Source organism: Oncorhynchus tshawytscha, linkage group LG16 (genome assembly GCF_018296145.1).
Source record: "Oncorhynchus tshawytscha isolate Ot180627B linkage group LG16, Otsh_v2.0, whole genome shotgun sequence".
Lineage (NCBI taxonomy): Eukaryota > Metazoa > Chordata > Actinopteri > Salmoniformes > Salmonidae > Oncorhynchus > Oncorhynchus tshawytscha.
Genome location: NC_056444.1, coordinates 47,843,185 through 47,858,443, shown reverse-complemented (window position 1 = coordinate 47,858,443; position 15,259 = coordinate 47,843,185). Strand labels below are relative to the sequence as shown.

Genomic DNA, 15,259 nt, shown 5'->3' with positions numbered 1-15,259 from the left:
CTGTAGCAGTTTGGGTCTAGAGTGTCTCCCCCTTTGAAGAGGGGGATGACTGCGGCAGCTTTCCAATCTTTGGGGATCTCAGATGCTACGAAAAAGAGGTTGAACAAGCTAGTAATAGGGGTTGCAACAATTTTGGCTGATAATTTTAGGAAGAGAGGGTCCAGATTGTCTAGCCATGCTGATTTGTAGGCTCTTATCAGCTATCTGGATTTGGGTGAAGGATAAATGGGGAGGCTTGGGCAAGTTGCAGTGAGGGGTGCAGGGTTGTTGACCGGTGTCGGGGTAGCCAGGTGGAAAGCATGGCCAGTCGTAGAAAAATGCTTATTGAAATGTTCAATTATCTTTGCTTTATTGGTGGTGAGAGTGTTTCCTAGCCTCAGTGCAGTGGGCAGCTGGGAGGAGGTGTTCTTATTCTCCATGGACTTTACAGCGTCCCAGAACTTTTTGGAGTTAGGGTTACAGGATGCAAACTTCTGTTTGAATAAGCTTGCTTTTGCTTTCCTAACTGCCTGTGTATATTGGTTCCTAACTTCCCTGAAAAGTTGCATATCGCGGGGGCTATTCGATGCTAATGCAGTACGCCACAGGATGTTTTTGTGCTGGGCAAGGTCAGTCAGGTCTGGAGTGAACCAAAGGCTATATCTGTTTCTGGTTCTACATTTTTTGAATGTGGCATGCTTATTTAAGGAGGTGAGGAATGCACTTTTAAAGAACAACCAGACGTCCTCTACTGACGGAATGAGGTCAATATCATTCCAGGATACCCGGGCCAGGTCGATTAGAAAGGCCTGCTCGCTGAAGTGTTTTAGGGAGCGTTTGACAGTGATGAGGGGTGGTCGCCTGACTGCAGACCCATTACGGATGCAGGCAATGAGGCAGTGATTGCTGAGATCCTGGTTGAAGACAGCAGAGGTGTATTTGGAGGGCAGGTTGGTTAGGATGATATCTATGAGGGTGCCCATGTGTATAGATTTTGGTTTGTACCTGGTGGGTTCATTGATAATTTGTGTGAGATTGAGAGAATCAAGCTTAGATTGTAGGATGGCCGGGGTGTTAATAAGCATGTCCCAGTTTAGGTCACCTAAAAGATAAATGGTCACCTAAGATAAATGGGTGGCAATCAATTTGCATATGGTGTCAAGAGCACAGCCGGAGGCAGAAGGTGGTCTATAGCAAGTGGCACTTTCACTTATAATTCATTGTATCACAATTCCAGTGGGTCAGAAGTTAACATACACTAAGTTGACTGTGCCTTTAAACAGCTTGGAAAATGTCATAAAATGATGTCATGGCTTTAGAAGCTTCTGATAGGCTAATTGACATCATTTGAGTCTATTGGAGGTGTACCTGTGGATGTATTTCAAGGCCTACCTTCAAACTCAGTGCCTCTTTGCTTGACATCATGGGAAAATCAAAAGAAATCAGCCAAGACCTCCACGAGTCTGGGTCATCCTTGAGAGCAATTTCCAAATGCCTGAAGGTACCACGTTCATCTGTACAAACAATAGTACGCAAGTATAAACACCATGGGACCAAGCAGCCATCTTACCGCTCAGGAAGGAGACGCGTTCTGTCTCCTAGAGATGAATGAACTTTGGTGCGAAAAGTGCAAATCAATCCTAGAACAACAGCAAAGGACCTTGTGAAGATGCTTTAGGAAACAGGTACAAAGTATCTATATCCACAGTAAAACGAGTCCAATATCGACATAACCTGAAAGGCCACTCAGCAAGGAAGAAGCCACTGCTCTGAAACCGCCATAAAAAGCCAGACTACTGCACATGGAGACAAAGATCGTACTTTTGGGAGAAATTTCCTCTGATCTGATGAAACAAAAATATAACTGTTTGGCCATAATGACCATCGTTATGTTTGGAGGAAAAAGGGGGATGCTTGCAAGCCGAAGAACACCATCACAACCGTGAAGCACGGGGGTGACAGCATCATGTTGTGGGGATGCTTTGCTGCAGGAGGGACTGTTATACTTCACAAAATAGATGACATCATGAGGCAGGAAAATTATGTGGATATATTGAAGCAACATCTCAAGACATCAGTCAGGAAGTTAAAGCTTGGTCGCAAGTGTGTCTTCCAAATGGACAATGACCCCAAGCATACTTCCAAAGTTGTGGCAAAATGGCTTAAGGACAACAAAGTCAAGGTGTTGGAGTGGCCATCACAAAGCTCTGACCTCTGAGAAAATTTGTGGGCAGAACTGAAAAGCGTGTGCTAGCAAGGAGGCCTTCAAACCTGACTCGGTTACACCAGCTCTGTCAGGAGGAAAGGGCCAAAATCCACCCAACTTATTGTGGGAAGCTTGTAGAAGGCTACCCGAAACGTTTGACCCAAGTTAAACAATTTAAAGGCAATGTTACCAAATACTATTTGAGTGTATGTAAACTTCTGACCCACTGGGAATGTGATGAAAGAAAGAAATGCTGAAATAAATCATTCTCTCTACTATTATTCTGACATTTGCCATTCTTAAAATAAACTGGTGATCCTAACTGACCTAAGACAGGGAATTTTTACAAGGATTAAATGTCAGGAATTGTGAAAAACTGAGTTTAAATGTATTTGGCTAAGGTGTATGTAAACATCTGACTTCAACTGTACACACGCCCGCACACGCGCGCACACACACACACACACACACACACACACACACACACACACATACATAATACATATGTAATACATAGAGAGACAACTGAAGAGAGAGAAACAGAGGACCAAATGAGGTTGCCTCCATTTGTGATGGAGATAGAGAAAGGTGAAGGGCTCCACACAGAGACAAAGGGAGGGAGATTTTGGCGAGCAAAAGTGGTGCTTGTTTAGCTGGTTTTGACACATCCAGCACACACTTCCTTATGCAGCTCTCCTTTGGTCCTGTTGTGTCTGTTTGAACACACAGAGATGCACTATGAATAATCTCATGAAAAAAACAACTCTCAACTCAAGCAAAGCTCATGACAGAGGTACAACCAAAATATAACCCTACCCATCAGCCAGTACAGAGGTGGTCCCCCACATGCCTGTCCAGAATGCCAGAAGGGAGAGTGGGGGGAAGAGAGCTTTGTCTTTCCTTTGTTATTCAGGCATCTGGCGTTGACAGACAGGGAATGTATCAAATGTGTGGTTATAAGGATCTTAATGGGCTGTGAAGGTGAGCTACAGGGTGTTTATGAGTAGTGTGTGTGGTGGTGGGGGGGGGGTTGGGGGTACACCAGGCAAATGCTTTATACACACCTGCCTATTAGCACGTCTCAGTTAGTTCCCCATGCCCCCCCCCACACACACACACACGCACACACACATGCAAGGCTATCAGTTTGAGACGCTTGAAGATATCCTTTCCTCTCCCGCCCTTTCTCTGAGCTTCTTCTGTAGGGGACTTCCGCACCACTGGCTCTGTGCCCGGAGAGAGAGAGGGAGAGAGAGAGAGAGGCAGGGGGAGAGAGACAGAGAGAGCGAGAGACAGAGAGAGAGAGAGAGAGAGAGAGAGAGACAGAGAGAGAGAGAGAGGGAGGTGGAGAGAGAGACGGAGGGGGAGAGAGAGAGACGGAGGGGGAGAGAGAGAGAGGGGGAGGGAAAGAGAGAGAGAGAGAGAGAGAGAGAGGAAGGTGGAGAGAGAGAGAGGGAGGGGGAGAGAGGGGGAGAGAGAGAGCGAGAAAGACCACCTGCTGCTCATTATATGCACATATTTGACTGCTGCAGCGTTACATGAGCACTTGTCATTACAATAAAGCATTTTGGAATTTGAATGTGACTTCCTCTTTGCTAATATAATCAGGCTGCCTTCCAAAACTGTTTCAGCGCTTGTTTGCCAACTGTAGCGTTTGTTTGTCCTGCAGAGAGAACAGAGAGAGAGAGAGCGAGGTGAAAGATAGAGAGGGCAGAGAGAGAGGAGAGAGAGGACAGGGAGGGAAAGGGGAAAAAGAGAGGGCAGGGAGAGAGGTAGAGGGAGGGAGAGGAAGGCACAGAGCGAGAGCCAAAGAGAGAAAAAGACAGAGAAGGAGAGTGTTGATAAATGTGTTTGCGATAATGTATATTGATGTTTGTGGTGGAAGGGGACCGGGGACTCTTCTGTTGTATCACAAAACACAAAACTCAGTTCCCCTAATACCCCAGGCTGAACTGGGACGCCTGTCCTTAGACAACACCTGTTACCAGGAAATGACTGAGTGGTGTTGGCTCATTCTGTCTGGGTTTAGTTTCAGAGAGAACGTTTTTAATGACATTTCACCAGATACATCAACCCCCCCCCCGCCCCCCCACCCCCACCCGGGCCCAGAGGACGGAGAAGGATTTTTAGTTACAGACGGACATAGATAGTTCAGATACTGTACTCTGCATGGTTCGGCTGTTGCAGTGGTGGCTCGAGGAAGCGTTGAGAGCGAAAAGGGAACCGACTCTGGTGAGTTCTGTCCTTCAGCCCCAAGGTTCCTCTCACTCGAGATGCTGTCTAGACAAGGTAATCCCTGGGAAGGAAAAGAAGACAGAGTGAGACGGAGAGAGAGAGAGAGAGAGAAGCTAATTGCCCTAGCCCCTGAGCCTGGAGATTGGTGGGGTGGCGTGGGTCTGTTTGTGTTGGGCTGAAGACAGAAGACAACAGTCTGGCTCTTCCAGTGGTCTGTAGCTGGGAACGTGTGTGGACACAGCATAATGAACCCATAATAGGAGATAATAACACGTCGTAATAAAATATTGTCCTCAATAGGGCCTGAGTACAAGGACCACACAACTTAGGAACATAAACACAGCATTGTACACACACACACACACACACACACACACACACACACACACACACACGTTTCCTTTATGACCTTTGTTTGACTTGGCGTCTACGTCGTGTTTGTGGAGTTACTGAATCCCGCCGCCTCCCTTCCACCCGTTGTTTAGGTTCTCAGGGATGTGAAGGATAAGGACATTTTCTCAATTTCATGCTGATTTGCTGCGTATTAGCCTGTGGTCGAAGTCAATAGTGTGTTCAGTCAGCCATGGAGACGGGAGGTTCAGACTCAGGGTTGGGTTTCGAGTTTCATTCAATCTCTGCTTCTTTCTAATAGGCTGTTCCACTGCCTCTGTTTAATGATTGTGTGTAATTAGTGAAACTGGATATAGACACCTCTCTCTCTCTCTCTCTCTCTCTCTCTCTCTCTCTCTCTCTCTCTCTCTCTCTCTCTCTCTCTCTCTCTCTCTCTCGCTCTCTCTATATATTTATCATTAACCCTTTAACAGACAGCTGAACTGGGCGGTGGACCTAATTTTGACAACCGACTTTAAATTAAAGATATTAATTTTGTTTGGCATAATTTGTCATCAACCAATGCCATTTACTAAAATGGTCATGTGGTTTTCATTGTCGGACTCACATCTTTCGTTAAACACCCATTCAAAGATGGTTGTAAAACCAGGAAGTGAATGTGAGCAAAACCAAACCTAAGTTATCGCACATTTATTTGTGCTAATTTTGTGTACAATTTCAAATGAGAAGGTTGTACAATTGTGTTAACCTCTAAAACATCACTTGTGTGGCCTATACTGAGGCTAAATACACATTTTTCAGGTGTTTTTTTTTTTTATTGGTGTGCCACAAAGGGTTAACATGGATCTGAACAGGACTTGGTGATACGGGTCATTTCATATCACATTCTCTGACTACTGTGTTGTATTTGTAATGAAGACAATGGGTACGTGAGAGTGCTTATTTGCCTTGTATACGTGGTGCTTTGCCCAAGACCTTATAGGCCTGTCCATTAAATTGTCATTTTTGTATCTTGGTCTTTATTTGTACAGTATGTCCTTGTTCTGATTCTTTACGTCTCTGCTGTATAGTATGCTATAGCTATAATTGCCTATTCTCCTTTCTCAGATTTGAGTGTTTATTTGTGTCTGTGGCCAAGATTCCAGGGTCTTATACTCTGAATGTACTTATATATTTGTATTAGAGCTTTTGGGTTTTGACCAGATGCTATATGTTCTATAAGTGCGAATGCGCTTTACAGTATCCTAGCTTATTCTCCTCTCTCCGACAGAGACGTTGAGACGGCAACACAAAGCCCATCTCATTCTCTCCTTTATTTCCACCCTGTTCCTTTAGAAAGGTTGTGACATTATCAGGGATATTTCTCCAAACATCATTTCCTGGGCAGAAGTCCACAGAGAGACCGGCAGGCAGATGATGTATGCAGGCGTGAAGAGACAACATCAAACAGCTCAAGTGCAAAATACCACACTGCTGTATTCATAACCTTTCAATGGAATAGGAAACGGTATCCACCACCATGCATGAATGGTCATTCACGTATGATACTGTGTACCATGTATTGGTAGTATTACCATGTATTGGTAGTATTACCATGTATTGGTAGTATTACCATGTATTGGTAGTATTACCATGTATTGGTAGTATTACCATGTATTGGTAGTATTAACATGTATTGGTAGTATTAACATGTATTGGTAGTATTACCATGTATTGGTAGTATTACCATGTATTGGTAGTATTACCATGTATTGGTAGTATTAACATGTATTGGTAGTATTAACATGTATTGGTAGTATTAACATGTATTGAACATGTATTGGTAGTATTAACATGTATTGGTAGTATTACCATGTATTGGTAGTATTACCATGTATTGGTAGTATTACCATGTATTGGTAGTATTACCATGTATTGGTAGTATTAACATGTATTGGTAGTATTACCATGTATTGGTAGTATTACCATGTATTGGTAGTATTAACATGTATTGGTAGTATTATCCAGTCGTAACTATGCATGAATTACATCTCTCTCTCTCTCTCTCTCTCTCTCTCTCGCTCTCTTTCGCTCGCTCTCGCTCTCTCTCTCTCTCTAGTGAGGTTTGATGACTGTATGGAGAACGAGGGGGTGGTCTTTCAGAGCGGTGACGCCAGGTTCAGCGTTGGGACCGATGGGTCCATCTACACCCAGAGAGAGGTGGCAGGCCTGAGCGGACCGGTCCAGTTCACGGTCACTGCCAGCGGTCCACACACACACGTGTGGGAGACAACGGTCAAACTGGCCCTGACGGGGCAACCCACACCCTCACCGCCGGGCAATCAGGTAAGAATATCATTCTGTTCATACAGTAGATGTGCGCGCACACACACACACACACACACCTGCACGTAAGTGCATACTCACGTCACACGTACACACACACACCTGCACGTAACTGCATACTCGCGTAACACCTACACACCCACTCTCGCACACCTTTGAAGCGTATCTCCCCAAAGTACTCTAGAACCCTACCTAGAAAACCACCAACTCCCATCCTCAGGTTTCAGTCAGCGATCAGCTCAGTGTGATCTCCCTTACTCCCTTATTTTCTGCTGGGGTCTGGATAGCAACTAACAACTGAGTGGTATGATCATCCCACTCTCAAAGGGGAGGAGTACTGTACTCACCCGTAAGCTGTTATTGGAAAACATCCGTCCGTTCGCCCGTCTGTCTGTCCCTCCCTGTCCCCGGTTGCCCCCTGCCTGGCTTCCCTGACAGTGCTAAAGACCAGGTAGACAGCAGAGCTCTGACTACAGCGCGTCGCCTCATCTCATGTGATCGTCAGTGCCTGCCTAGAGGAGGGCAGCAGTGCTGCTAATGTTAAACCACGTTCAGTAACGACAACGCACACTATTTTTATGGGGGCTGTGCCGATAGAAGGCATCCAGCCACCCAGATCAATTCCAGCCGAGACGGAGTGATCGCTTACAGCCTTAATGTCGGACAGCACTCACACTTGGTCTCAGTTAGTCTGTAAAAGAGGTCGGGGGGGACACAGGTAGGAGTGGTGCAATGCATTGTGGGATTGAATCTCTTCTGGAAAGAATATCTTGGGTGCCAGGGATGACTGTGTTCTGGGTCAAGGGACTTGTGTGAGACATTGTTAAGACTTATACCCCCTAGTTTTATACTCAGCTGGCCCCTCCCGGGAGTTTGTGTTAAACGCACTACGACAACATTTCTTTGTGTACTTGGGAGCATGGCTAGACGGTACACTGTCCTTCTCTCAGCCCATCTCCAAGCTGCAGGCTTACGTTAAATCTAGACTTGGTTTCCTCTATCGTAATCGCTCCTCTTTCACCCCGGCTGCCAAACTAACCCTGATTCAGATGACCATCCTACCCATGCTAGATTACGGAGATGTAACTTATAGATCGGCAGGTAAGTGGTGCTCTCCAGCGGCTAGATGTTCTTTGCCATTGGGCCATCAGATTTGCCACCAATGCTCCTTATAGGACATATTGCTGCAATTTATACTCCTCTGTAAACTGGCCATCTCCGCATACCCGACACAAGACCCATGGGTTGATGCTTATTTATAAAACGCTCTTAGGCCTCCCTCCCTCCCTCCCTCCCGACTCCTCTTTCCTACACTTACAGCACCCATTCTGTCATTCGCATTCTGTTAAAGGTCCCCAAAGCGCACACATCCCTGGGTCGCTCCGCTTTTCAGTTCGCTGCAGCTAGCGACTGGAAGGAGCTACACACAAAACACTCAAACTGGACAATCATGGACACGCTTACTGACACGTTGCCGGGATTTATTGCTGTCTCTACCTTTTTGCCCTTCGTGCTGTTTTCCGTGCCTGACAATGTTTGTACCATGTTTGTGCTGCTACCATGTTGTATTGCTGCCATGTTGCGTTGTTGTCTTAGGTCTCTCCTTATGTAGTGTTGGGGTGTCTCTCTTGTCGTGATGTGTGTTTTGTCCAGTTTTTAAAAATAAATCTTATCCCAGCCCCCGTCCCCATTGGAGGCCCTTTGCCTCTTGGTAGGCTGTCAATGTAAATAAAACCTATTGAAAAAAATGTGTGTTCTGTGTCAGTGTATCTGTGTGTGTGTGTTTGTTTGCTGTCTGTCCATGGTGTGAATGCTTGTCTCATTGTCTCTGAGGGAGTTTCTTAATGTGTGCTATGTATTGGTATGCGCGTGCCCGTGCCCCAATGTATATCTTTCTCCGTGTAAGCCTCACTTGCACAAACATGGCAACCCGGGAAGACACGGACAAGTCCTATAATAGTAGCTCAAACCTGGCAACCCAGGAATGAACTGAGTGGTCCTATAATAGTGTCTGAATCCCGGAATACACTGAGTAGTCCTGTAATGGTGTCTCAAACCTGGCAACCCAGGAATGAACTATAATGGTGTCTCAAACCTGGCAACCCGGGCAGGAGACTGAGTAGACCTATATTAGTAGTCCTATGATTTATTTACTGAAGGTAGCATACAGCCCCGGAAGGGGGATAAAAATACCCACAACTGATTTCACTCTGCTGCCGATACAGAGACTGTCACACATAGTCATCCTGGACTTTCACCATGGCACTGGGTTCATGAGGGCTTGGCATGGCCTTAATCTCAACCCTTTAGGTTAGAAGTGAAGGCTATTCGAGGAGTGGAAGGTTAGGATGGTAGGAAACAGCATATATTAACAAAGTTAGAGTGACTCTACTGTAGCTTTGAGCTAAGACTTTGAGTCTAAGACTCGTCATTGGCCCGTTCCATCTCTCTCCCTGAACCCCAATGATCCATTCCAGCATCTAATCAGCATTTAATCAGTGCAGTGATTCTCATGTCTCCCTGCCACCTGGTACTAAATGTCCTACTGGAGCCGAGAGTGGTAGGGGTGGCCAGGGCACTCTGACATTGCTTAGATAGGGATCACAGGATCAGCCAAAATTCTCCCTGTCCAGAACAGACCATGTGCCACTCAGTTCTCTGCCATCAAACTGATCCACCAAGAGAACCTCTTACTGTGGGCAGCCAAGATGGAGTCACACCATGGCTGCAGTACTATGCGAGGAGAGTGTGTTGGGTCCAAGGGAGTGTGTGTGAAGCCAAGTGTGTGTGCGAGTGCTCATGGAACTCAGGCAGCGTCACCCCCCAAATCCCACTGGGTTCACGGACTTTGCGGCAGAGATAGCCAGTCGAACCAAAGAGCAGGTCTTAAACCCGAAGCAACTACTCCATTGTTTGTCTATGACACATTCATGCTTATGAAGTCTGATATGGAAGAGGGAGCAGAATGGAGTTGGGTCAGACCATTCTACTACAGCTGGAGTAATACAAATGGCTATACACACATAGAAAACAACAAGGACGCACGAACACAATGTGAAAATGGCTTTTTGTGGCGCTCTGCTCTGTGGAGTAATAACATCCAGATGTGTGTTTTGCCAGGGGCTGACTGATATCAAAGCATACCGGCCGGGGTGCGAGCGGAGGCGAGCGGAGGGTAGGGGAAGGCCGGGATAGGAGCCAGCTGGCTGGTTTCTGGTGGCACCGGAGCTGGGCGCCGCTTCCATTTCACACTCACTGACTCCTGTTCACACAGTGTGTGTGTGTGTGTGTGTGTGTGTGTGTGTGTGTGTGTGTGTGCGTGTGGGAGAGAATGTGTGTTTGTTTCTGTGCTAAAGGGATTATGTAGGATCATGTGAATATTAAGTGTGTGTTTTAGTGTACACTTCTGGTTGTGGATAGAGTGTGTGCGTATGTGCGCGCAGGCGTCAGTTCCTGCGTGTGTGTATGTGCGTGCGTGCGTGTGTCTCTTTGTGTGTCTGTGTGTCTTTTCTCTGTGTGTCTTGTCTCTGTGTGCGTGTGGCCTAGAGAAAGGAAGAACGTATGTTGAAAGTCTGTTGACTCTATTAAGCTGCTGTTCGGAAACTGAGTCTACGTCTGGCTCGGCTCTCTTCCTCTCCTCCTCTGCCATTCTTCTGTTCCAACAGTGGATGGAGGGAGTGTTATTTCATTTGCTGCAGAGGAGAGCTGGCATTTCTGTGTTAACACTTAATCAACAGTGAGTTGAACATTGTGGTCTCCATGGTCTTGTTGTCTGGGATCGTAGTGGTACACTGTTAATTTAACATTCTATGTGTTGTTGTCCGTTAGTTTACTACAATTACAGAAAGGGTGGTAAGGTTAGGGGAAAATTATAAAAATATGTACAGTTTAAGTCGTAGGTTTACATACACCTTAGCCAAATACATTTAAACTCAGTTTTTCACAATTCCTGACATTCAATCCTAGTAAAAATTCCCTGTCTTAGGTCAGTTAGGATCATCACCTTATTTTAAGAATGTGAAATGTCAGAATAATAGTAGAGAGAAGGATTTAGGTTTATTTGAGGTTTATTTCTTTCATCACATTCCCAGTGGGTCAGAAGTTTACATACATTCAATTAGTATTTGGTAACATTGCCTTTAAATTGTTTAACTTTGGTCATATGTTTTGGGTAGCCTTCCACAAGCTTCTCACAATAAGTTGGGTGAATTTTGGCCCTTTCCTCCTGACAGAGCTGGTGTAACTGAGTCAGGTTTGTAGGCCTCCTTGCTCGCACACGCTTTTTCAGTTCTGCCCAAAAATGTTCGATAGGATTGAGGTCGGGGCTTTGTGATGGCCACTCCAATACCTTGACTTGGTTGTCCTTAAGCCATTTTGCCACAACTTTGGAAGTATGTTTGGGGTCATTGTCCATTTGGAAGACCCATTTGCGACCAAGCTTTAACTTCCTGACTGATGACTTGAGATGTTGCTTCAATATATCCACATAATTTGAATTCCTCGTGATGCCATCTATTTTGTGAGGTGCACCAGTCCCCCCTGCAGCAAAGCACCCCCACAACATGATGCTGCCACCCCCATGTTTCACGGTTGGGATGGTGTTCTTCGGCTTACAAGCATCCCCCTTTTTCCTCCAAACATAACGATGGTCATTATGGCCAAACAGTTCTATTTTTGTTTCATCAGACCAGAGGACATTTCTCCCAAAAGTACGATATTTGTCCCCATGTGCAGTTGCAAACCGTAGTCTGGCTTTTTTATGGCGGTTTTGGAGCAGTGGCTTCTTCCTTGCTGAGCGGCCTTTCAGGTTATGTTGATATAGGACTCGGCACAGTCAACTTAGTGTATGTAAACATCTGACCCACTGGACTTGTGATGCAGTGATTTATAAGTGAAATAATCTGATCTGTAAAAAATTGTTGGAAAAATGACTTGTGTCATGCACAAAGTAGATGTCCCAACCGACTTATCAAAACTATAGTTTGTTCACAAGAAATTTGGGGAGTGGTTGAAAAACAAGTTTTAATGACTCCAACCTAAGTGTATGTAAACTTCCCACTTCAACTGTATATTTACCACCCAAATATGGGGGATTGGAAATCATGCAGACAATTACATTGATGGAAGCTACAATCTATCTGCAGTATTAAAGCTGATCCACCCACTAATATTTATATATATATATATATATATATACACACAGTATATATAATTCTACATTCAGTTATTTAATGCTTGCAACCAGACAATGGCAGTCCTTTTAGCTGTGTGATGATGTTAGCCTCCAAGCTATAGGAATAATGGTGAAATCCTGAGTTTGCCCCTTGTTCGATATTTGACAATCCAACCCAATCCTATCTAGTCGTCCACTGTCTCGGTGTTGTCTGCCTGTGTGTGTGCATGTGTGTTCATTCACATAGTCGTCTGTGTTATTTCTGAGTTATCAATGTGTGTCAGCAGGCTGCGGCCAGAATTCCAGTACACTACCACAGCTGGAGAACAGCTTGGCCAGAGTCCCTTAGGGAACAATGGGCCACAGCTCATCTCTCCCTCTCTCGCTCTTGCTCTCTTTCTATTTCTCTTGCGCTCTCTGCCTCTCACTTCTCTCTCTGTGCCCCTTACTCACCAGTGGTCCACATGTACCTGTTAGGATCTGCAGATGAAAGGGTTTGGAGCATAACTTATTTAGACAGGGAGGTCACCTCTGCTTCTCAATATACCCTCACCCACCACCACCACTATCTCTACTCTCCTCGACTCCCTGTCTCCCTCCCCCATCCAACCCCTAACACCCCCGGAACCCCTCCTCCCTTCCCTCCCTAGTCCCCCCACCATGGCACTCTGAACTGGGGGAGCCAGCCCCTTCAATCAGGCACACTAAGCCCTCCTCCCGATGAGAAATAGAAGACATTTGTACAGAGCCCATCGTACATCTGTCGCCCCTCTCCGTCTGACTAATCTAGTTTGGATTCATGTACCGTAGCTGGAGGACACACGCGTGTTTGACTTGGCACTGGGTGATGGGGGGAGAGAGAGGTGTCCCCCTGAACATACACCATGGGGATCTGGTTCAGGCAACATGGCACATGATGGCACATGATGGCACATGATGACACATGATGGAACATGTCACATGGGTGTTTGGATTGGTAGACTGTGCCTGGCACAGGAGAGGAGAAGAATGGTTGGATCAGATGATTTCTGGATCATGAGGATTTAGAAAAGCAAAGACAGAGCTGTCTGTATGAGGAGCTGCAGCTCCCCTAGTGGCAGAGAGATGAAGTGCACCCCTCATTCATTCCCTTGTATACAGGACATGAAAATCATTTGAGCTGAAATCTAAGTAGATGAGTCACCAAGGGAAGCATGGACTTTAAGATCGACTGCCACATTCACAACTCCAAAAAGATTGGACAATATTAGAAACATCAAACGTTCTAAACTCAAAATTTGCCAAATTATATTTGACAAGCAAATAACAGAGCCCAAACATGTCTCTACCCTCTCTCCCTCCATCATGTTAGCCCTTATCCTTCTCACTCTCGTCTCCCCTCTTCTCCCCTCTTCTCCCTCTCTTCTCCCTCTCTTCTCCCCTCTTCTCCCCTCTTCTCCCTTCTTCTCCCTCTCTTCTCCCCTCTTCTCCCTTCTTCTCCCTCTCTTCTCCCCTCTTCTCCCCTCTTCTCCCTCTCTTCTCCCTTCTTCTCCCTCTCTTCTCCCTCTCTTCTCCCCTCTTCTCCCTCTCTTCTCCCTTCTTCTCCCTCTTCTCCCCTCTTCTCCCTTCTTCTCCCTCTCTTCTCCCCTCTTCTCCCTTCTTCTCCCTCTCTTCTCCCTCTCTTCTCCCCTCTTCTCCCCTCTTCTCCCTTCTTCTCCCCTCTTCTCCCTCTTCTCCCTCTTCTCCCTCTCTTCTCCCTCTCTTCTCCCTCTCTTCTCCCTCTCTTCTCCCCTCTTCTCCCCTCTTCTCCCTTCTTCTCCCTTCTTCTCCCTCTCTTCTCCCCTCTTCTCCCCCTCTTCTCCCTCTCTTCTCCCTCTCTTCTCCCCTCTTCTCCCTCTCTTCTCCCTCTTCTCCCTCTCTTCTCCCTTCTTCTCCCCTCTTCTCCCTCTCTTCTCCCTTCTTCTCCCCTCTTCTCCCTTCTTCTCCCCTCTTCTCCCTCTTTCTCCCTCTCTTCTCCCCTCTTCTCCCTTCTTCTCCCCTCTTCTCCCTTCTTCTCCCCTCTTCTCCCTTCTTCTCCCCTCTTCTCCCTTCTTCTCCCTTCTTCTCCCTCTCTTCTCCCTCTCTTCTCCCTCTCTCTTCTCCCTCTCTTCTCCCTCTCTTCTCCCTTCTTCTCCCCTCTTCTCCCCTCTTCTCCCTCTCTTCTCCCTCTCTTCTCCCCTCTTCTCCCTCTCTTCTCCCTTCTTCTCCCCTCTTCTGAAACTGAAAACAGCACATTCACCCATGGGCATTGCCCCTCTTGTCCTTCCTTCCTTCCTTCCTTCCTTCCTTCCTTCCTTCCTTCCTTCCTTCCTTCCTTCCCTCCCACCCGTCCAACGTTTACATGCCAACCTCTCCAACAGACAGGCTTCCTTTAATGCAGCTTGAAAAGCCTTCTCATGTACGTCCATCTGATGAATTCAATCTGAAAGCATTGTTTCCACTGGCAGGTACAGCCCAGCTTCGGAGGCCACCAGGCAGCGGGTTATAGATAACGGAGGGGGGGGGGGTTATAGACTGTGTGGAAAGTTCCACGAGGCGGTAATTAGAATAAACAGCTTGCGGTGCGCCAGAGCTCTCAACTTTCAGTGTGCCAAGAGAACCTTCTTTTATTCTTCCGCTGTTGTGCCCTGTTCCTGCGTAGTTCCTGGGTTTCCCCTTGCATTTTAACTACCTGAACCGCAAGGCAACACATTAGAGAGAGGGGGAAGAGAGAGGGATGTTAGAGAGGGGAGGGAAGGTAAAATGAAATATTGGAACCGGTATTAAAACACAAGGCTTTTTATATGTAAATATATGGTGATTGGACCTGTCTCTCTTATACGAGGAGCGGAGTTTGTTCTCACACGCACATGCGCACGCACGCACACACACACACACACACACACACACACACACACACAATACGCTTATCTTACCTTGTGCCACTGCTCTCACCCGTTTAGCTGGAAATGTCTCTCATTCGCCTCCCTGCA

The 15,259-nt window shown here is 46.4% G+C and overlaps 1 protein-coding gene across 1 annotated transcript in view; it reads left to right on the top strand.

Moving 5' to 3' along the window:
* LOC112215777 (cadherin-4-like) overlaps positions 1 to 15,259 on the top strand; it is a 404,729-nt gene that overhangs the window by 299,575 nt on the left and 89,895 nt on the right. The window contains exon 4 of the mRNA XM_042299244.1: positions 6,870 to 7,096. Within this exon, the coding sequence (XP_042155178.1) occupies positions 6,870 to 7,096 (227 nt within the window). The remainder of the gene's footprint in view (positions 1 to 6,869; positions 7,097 to 15,259) is intronic.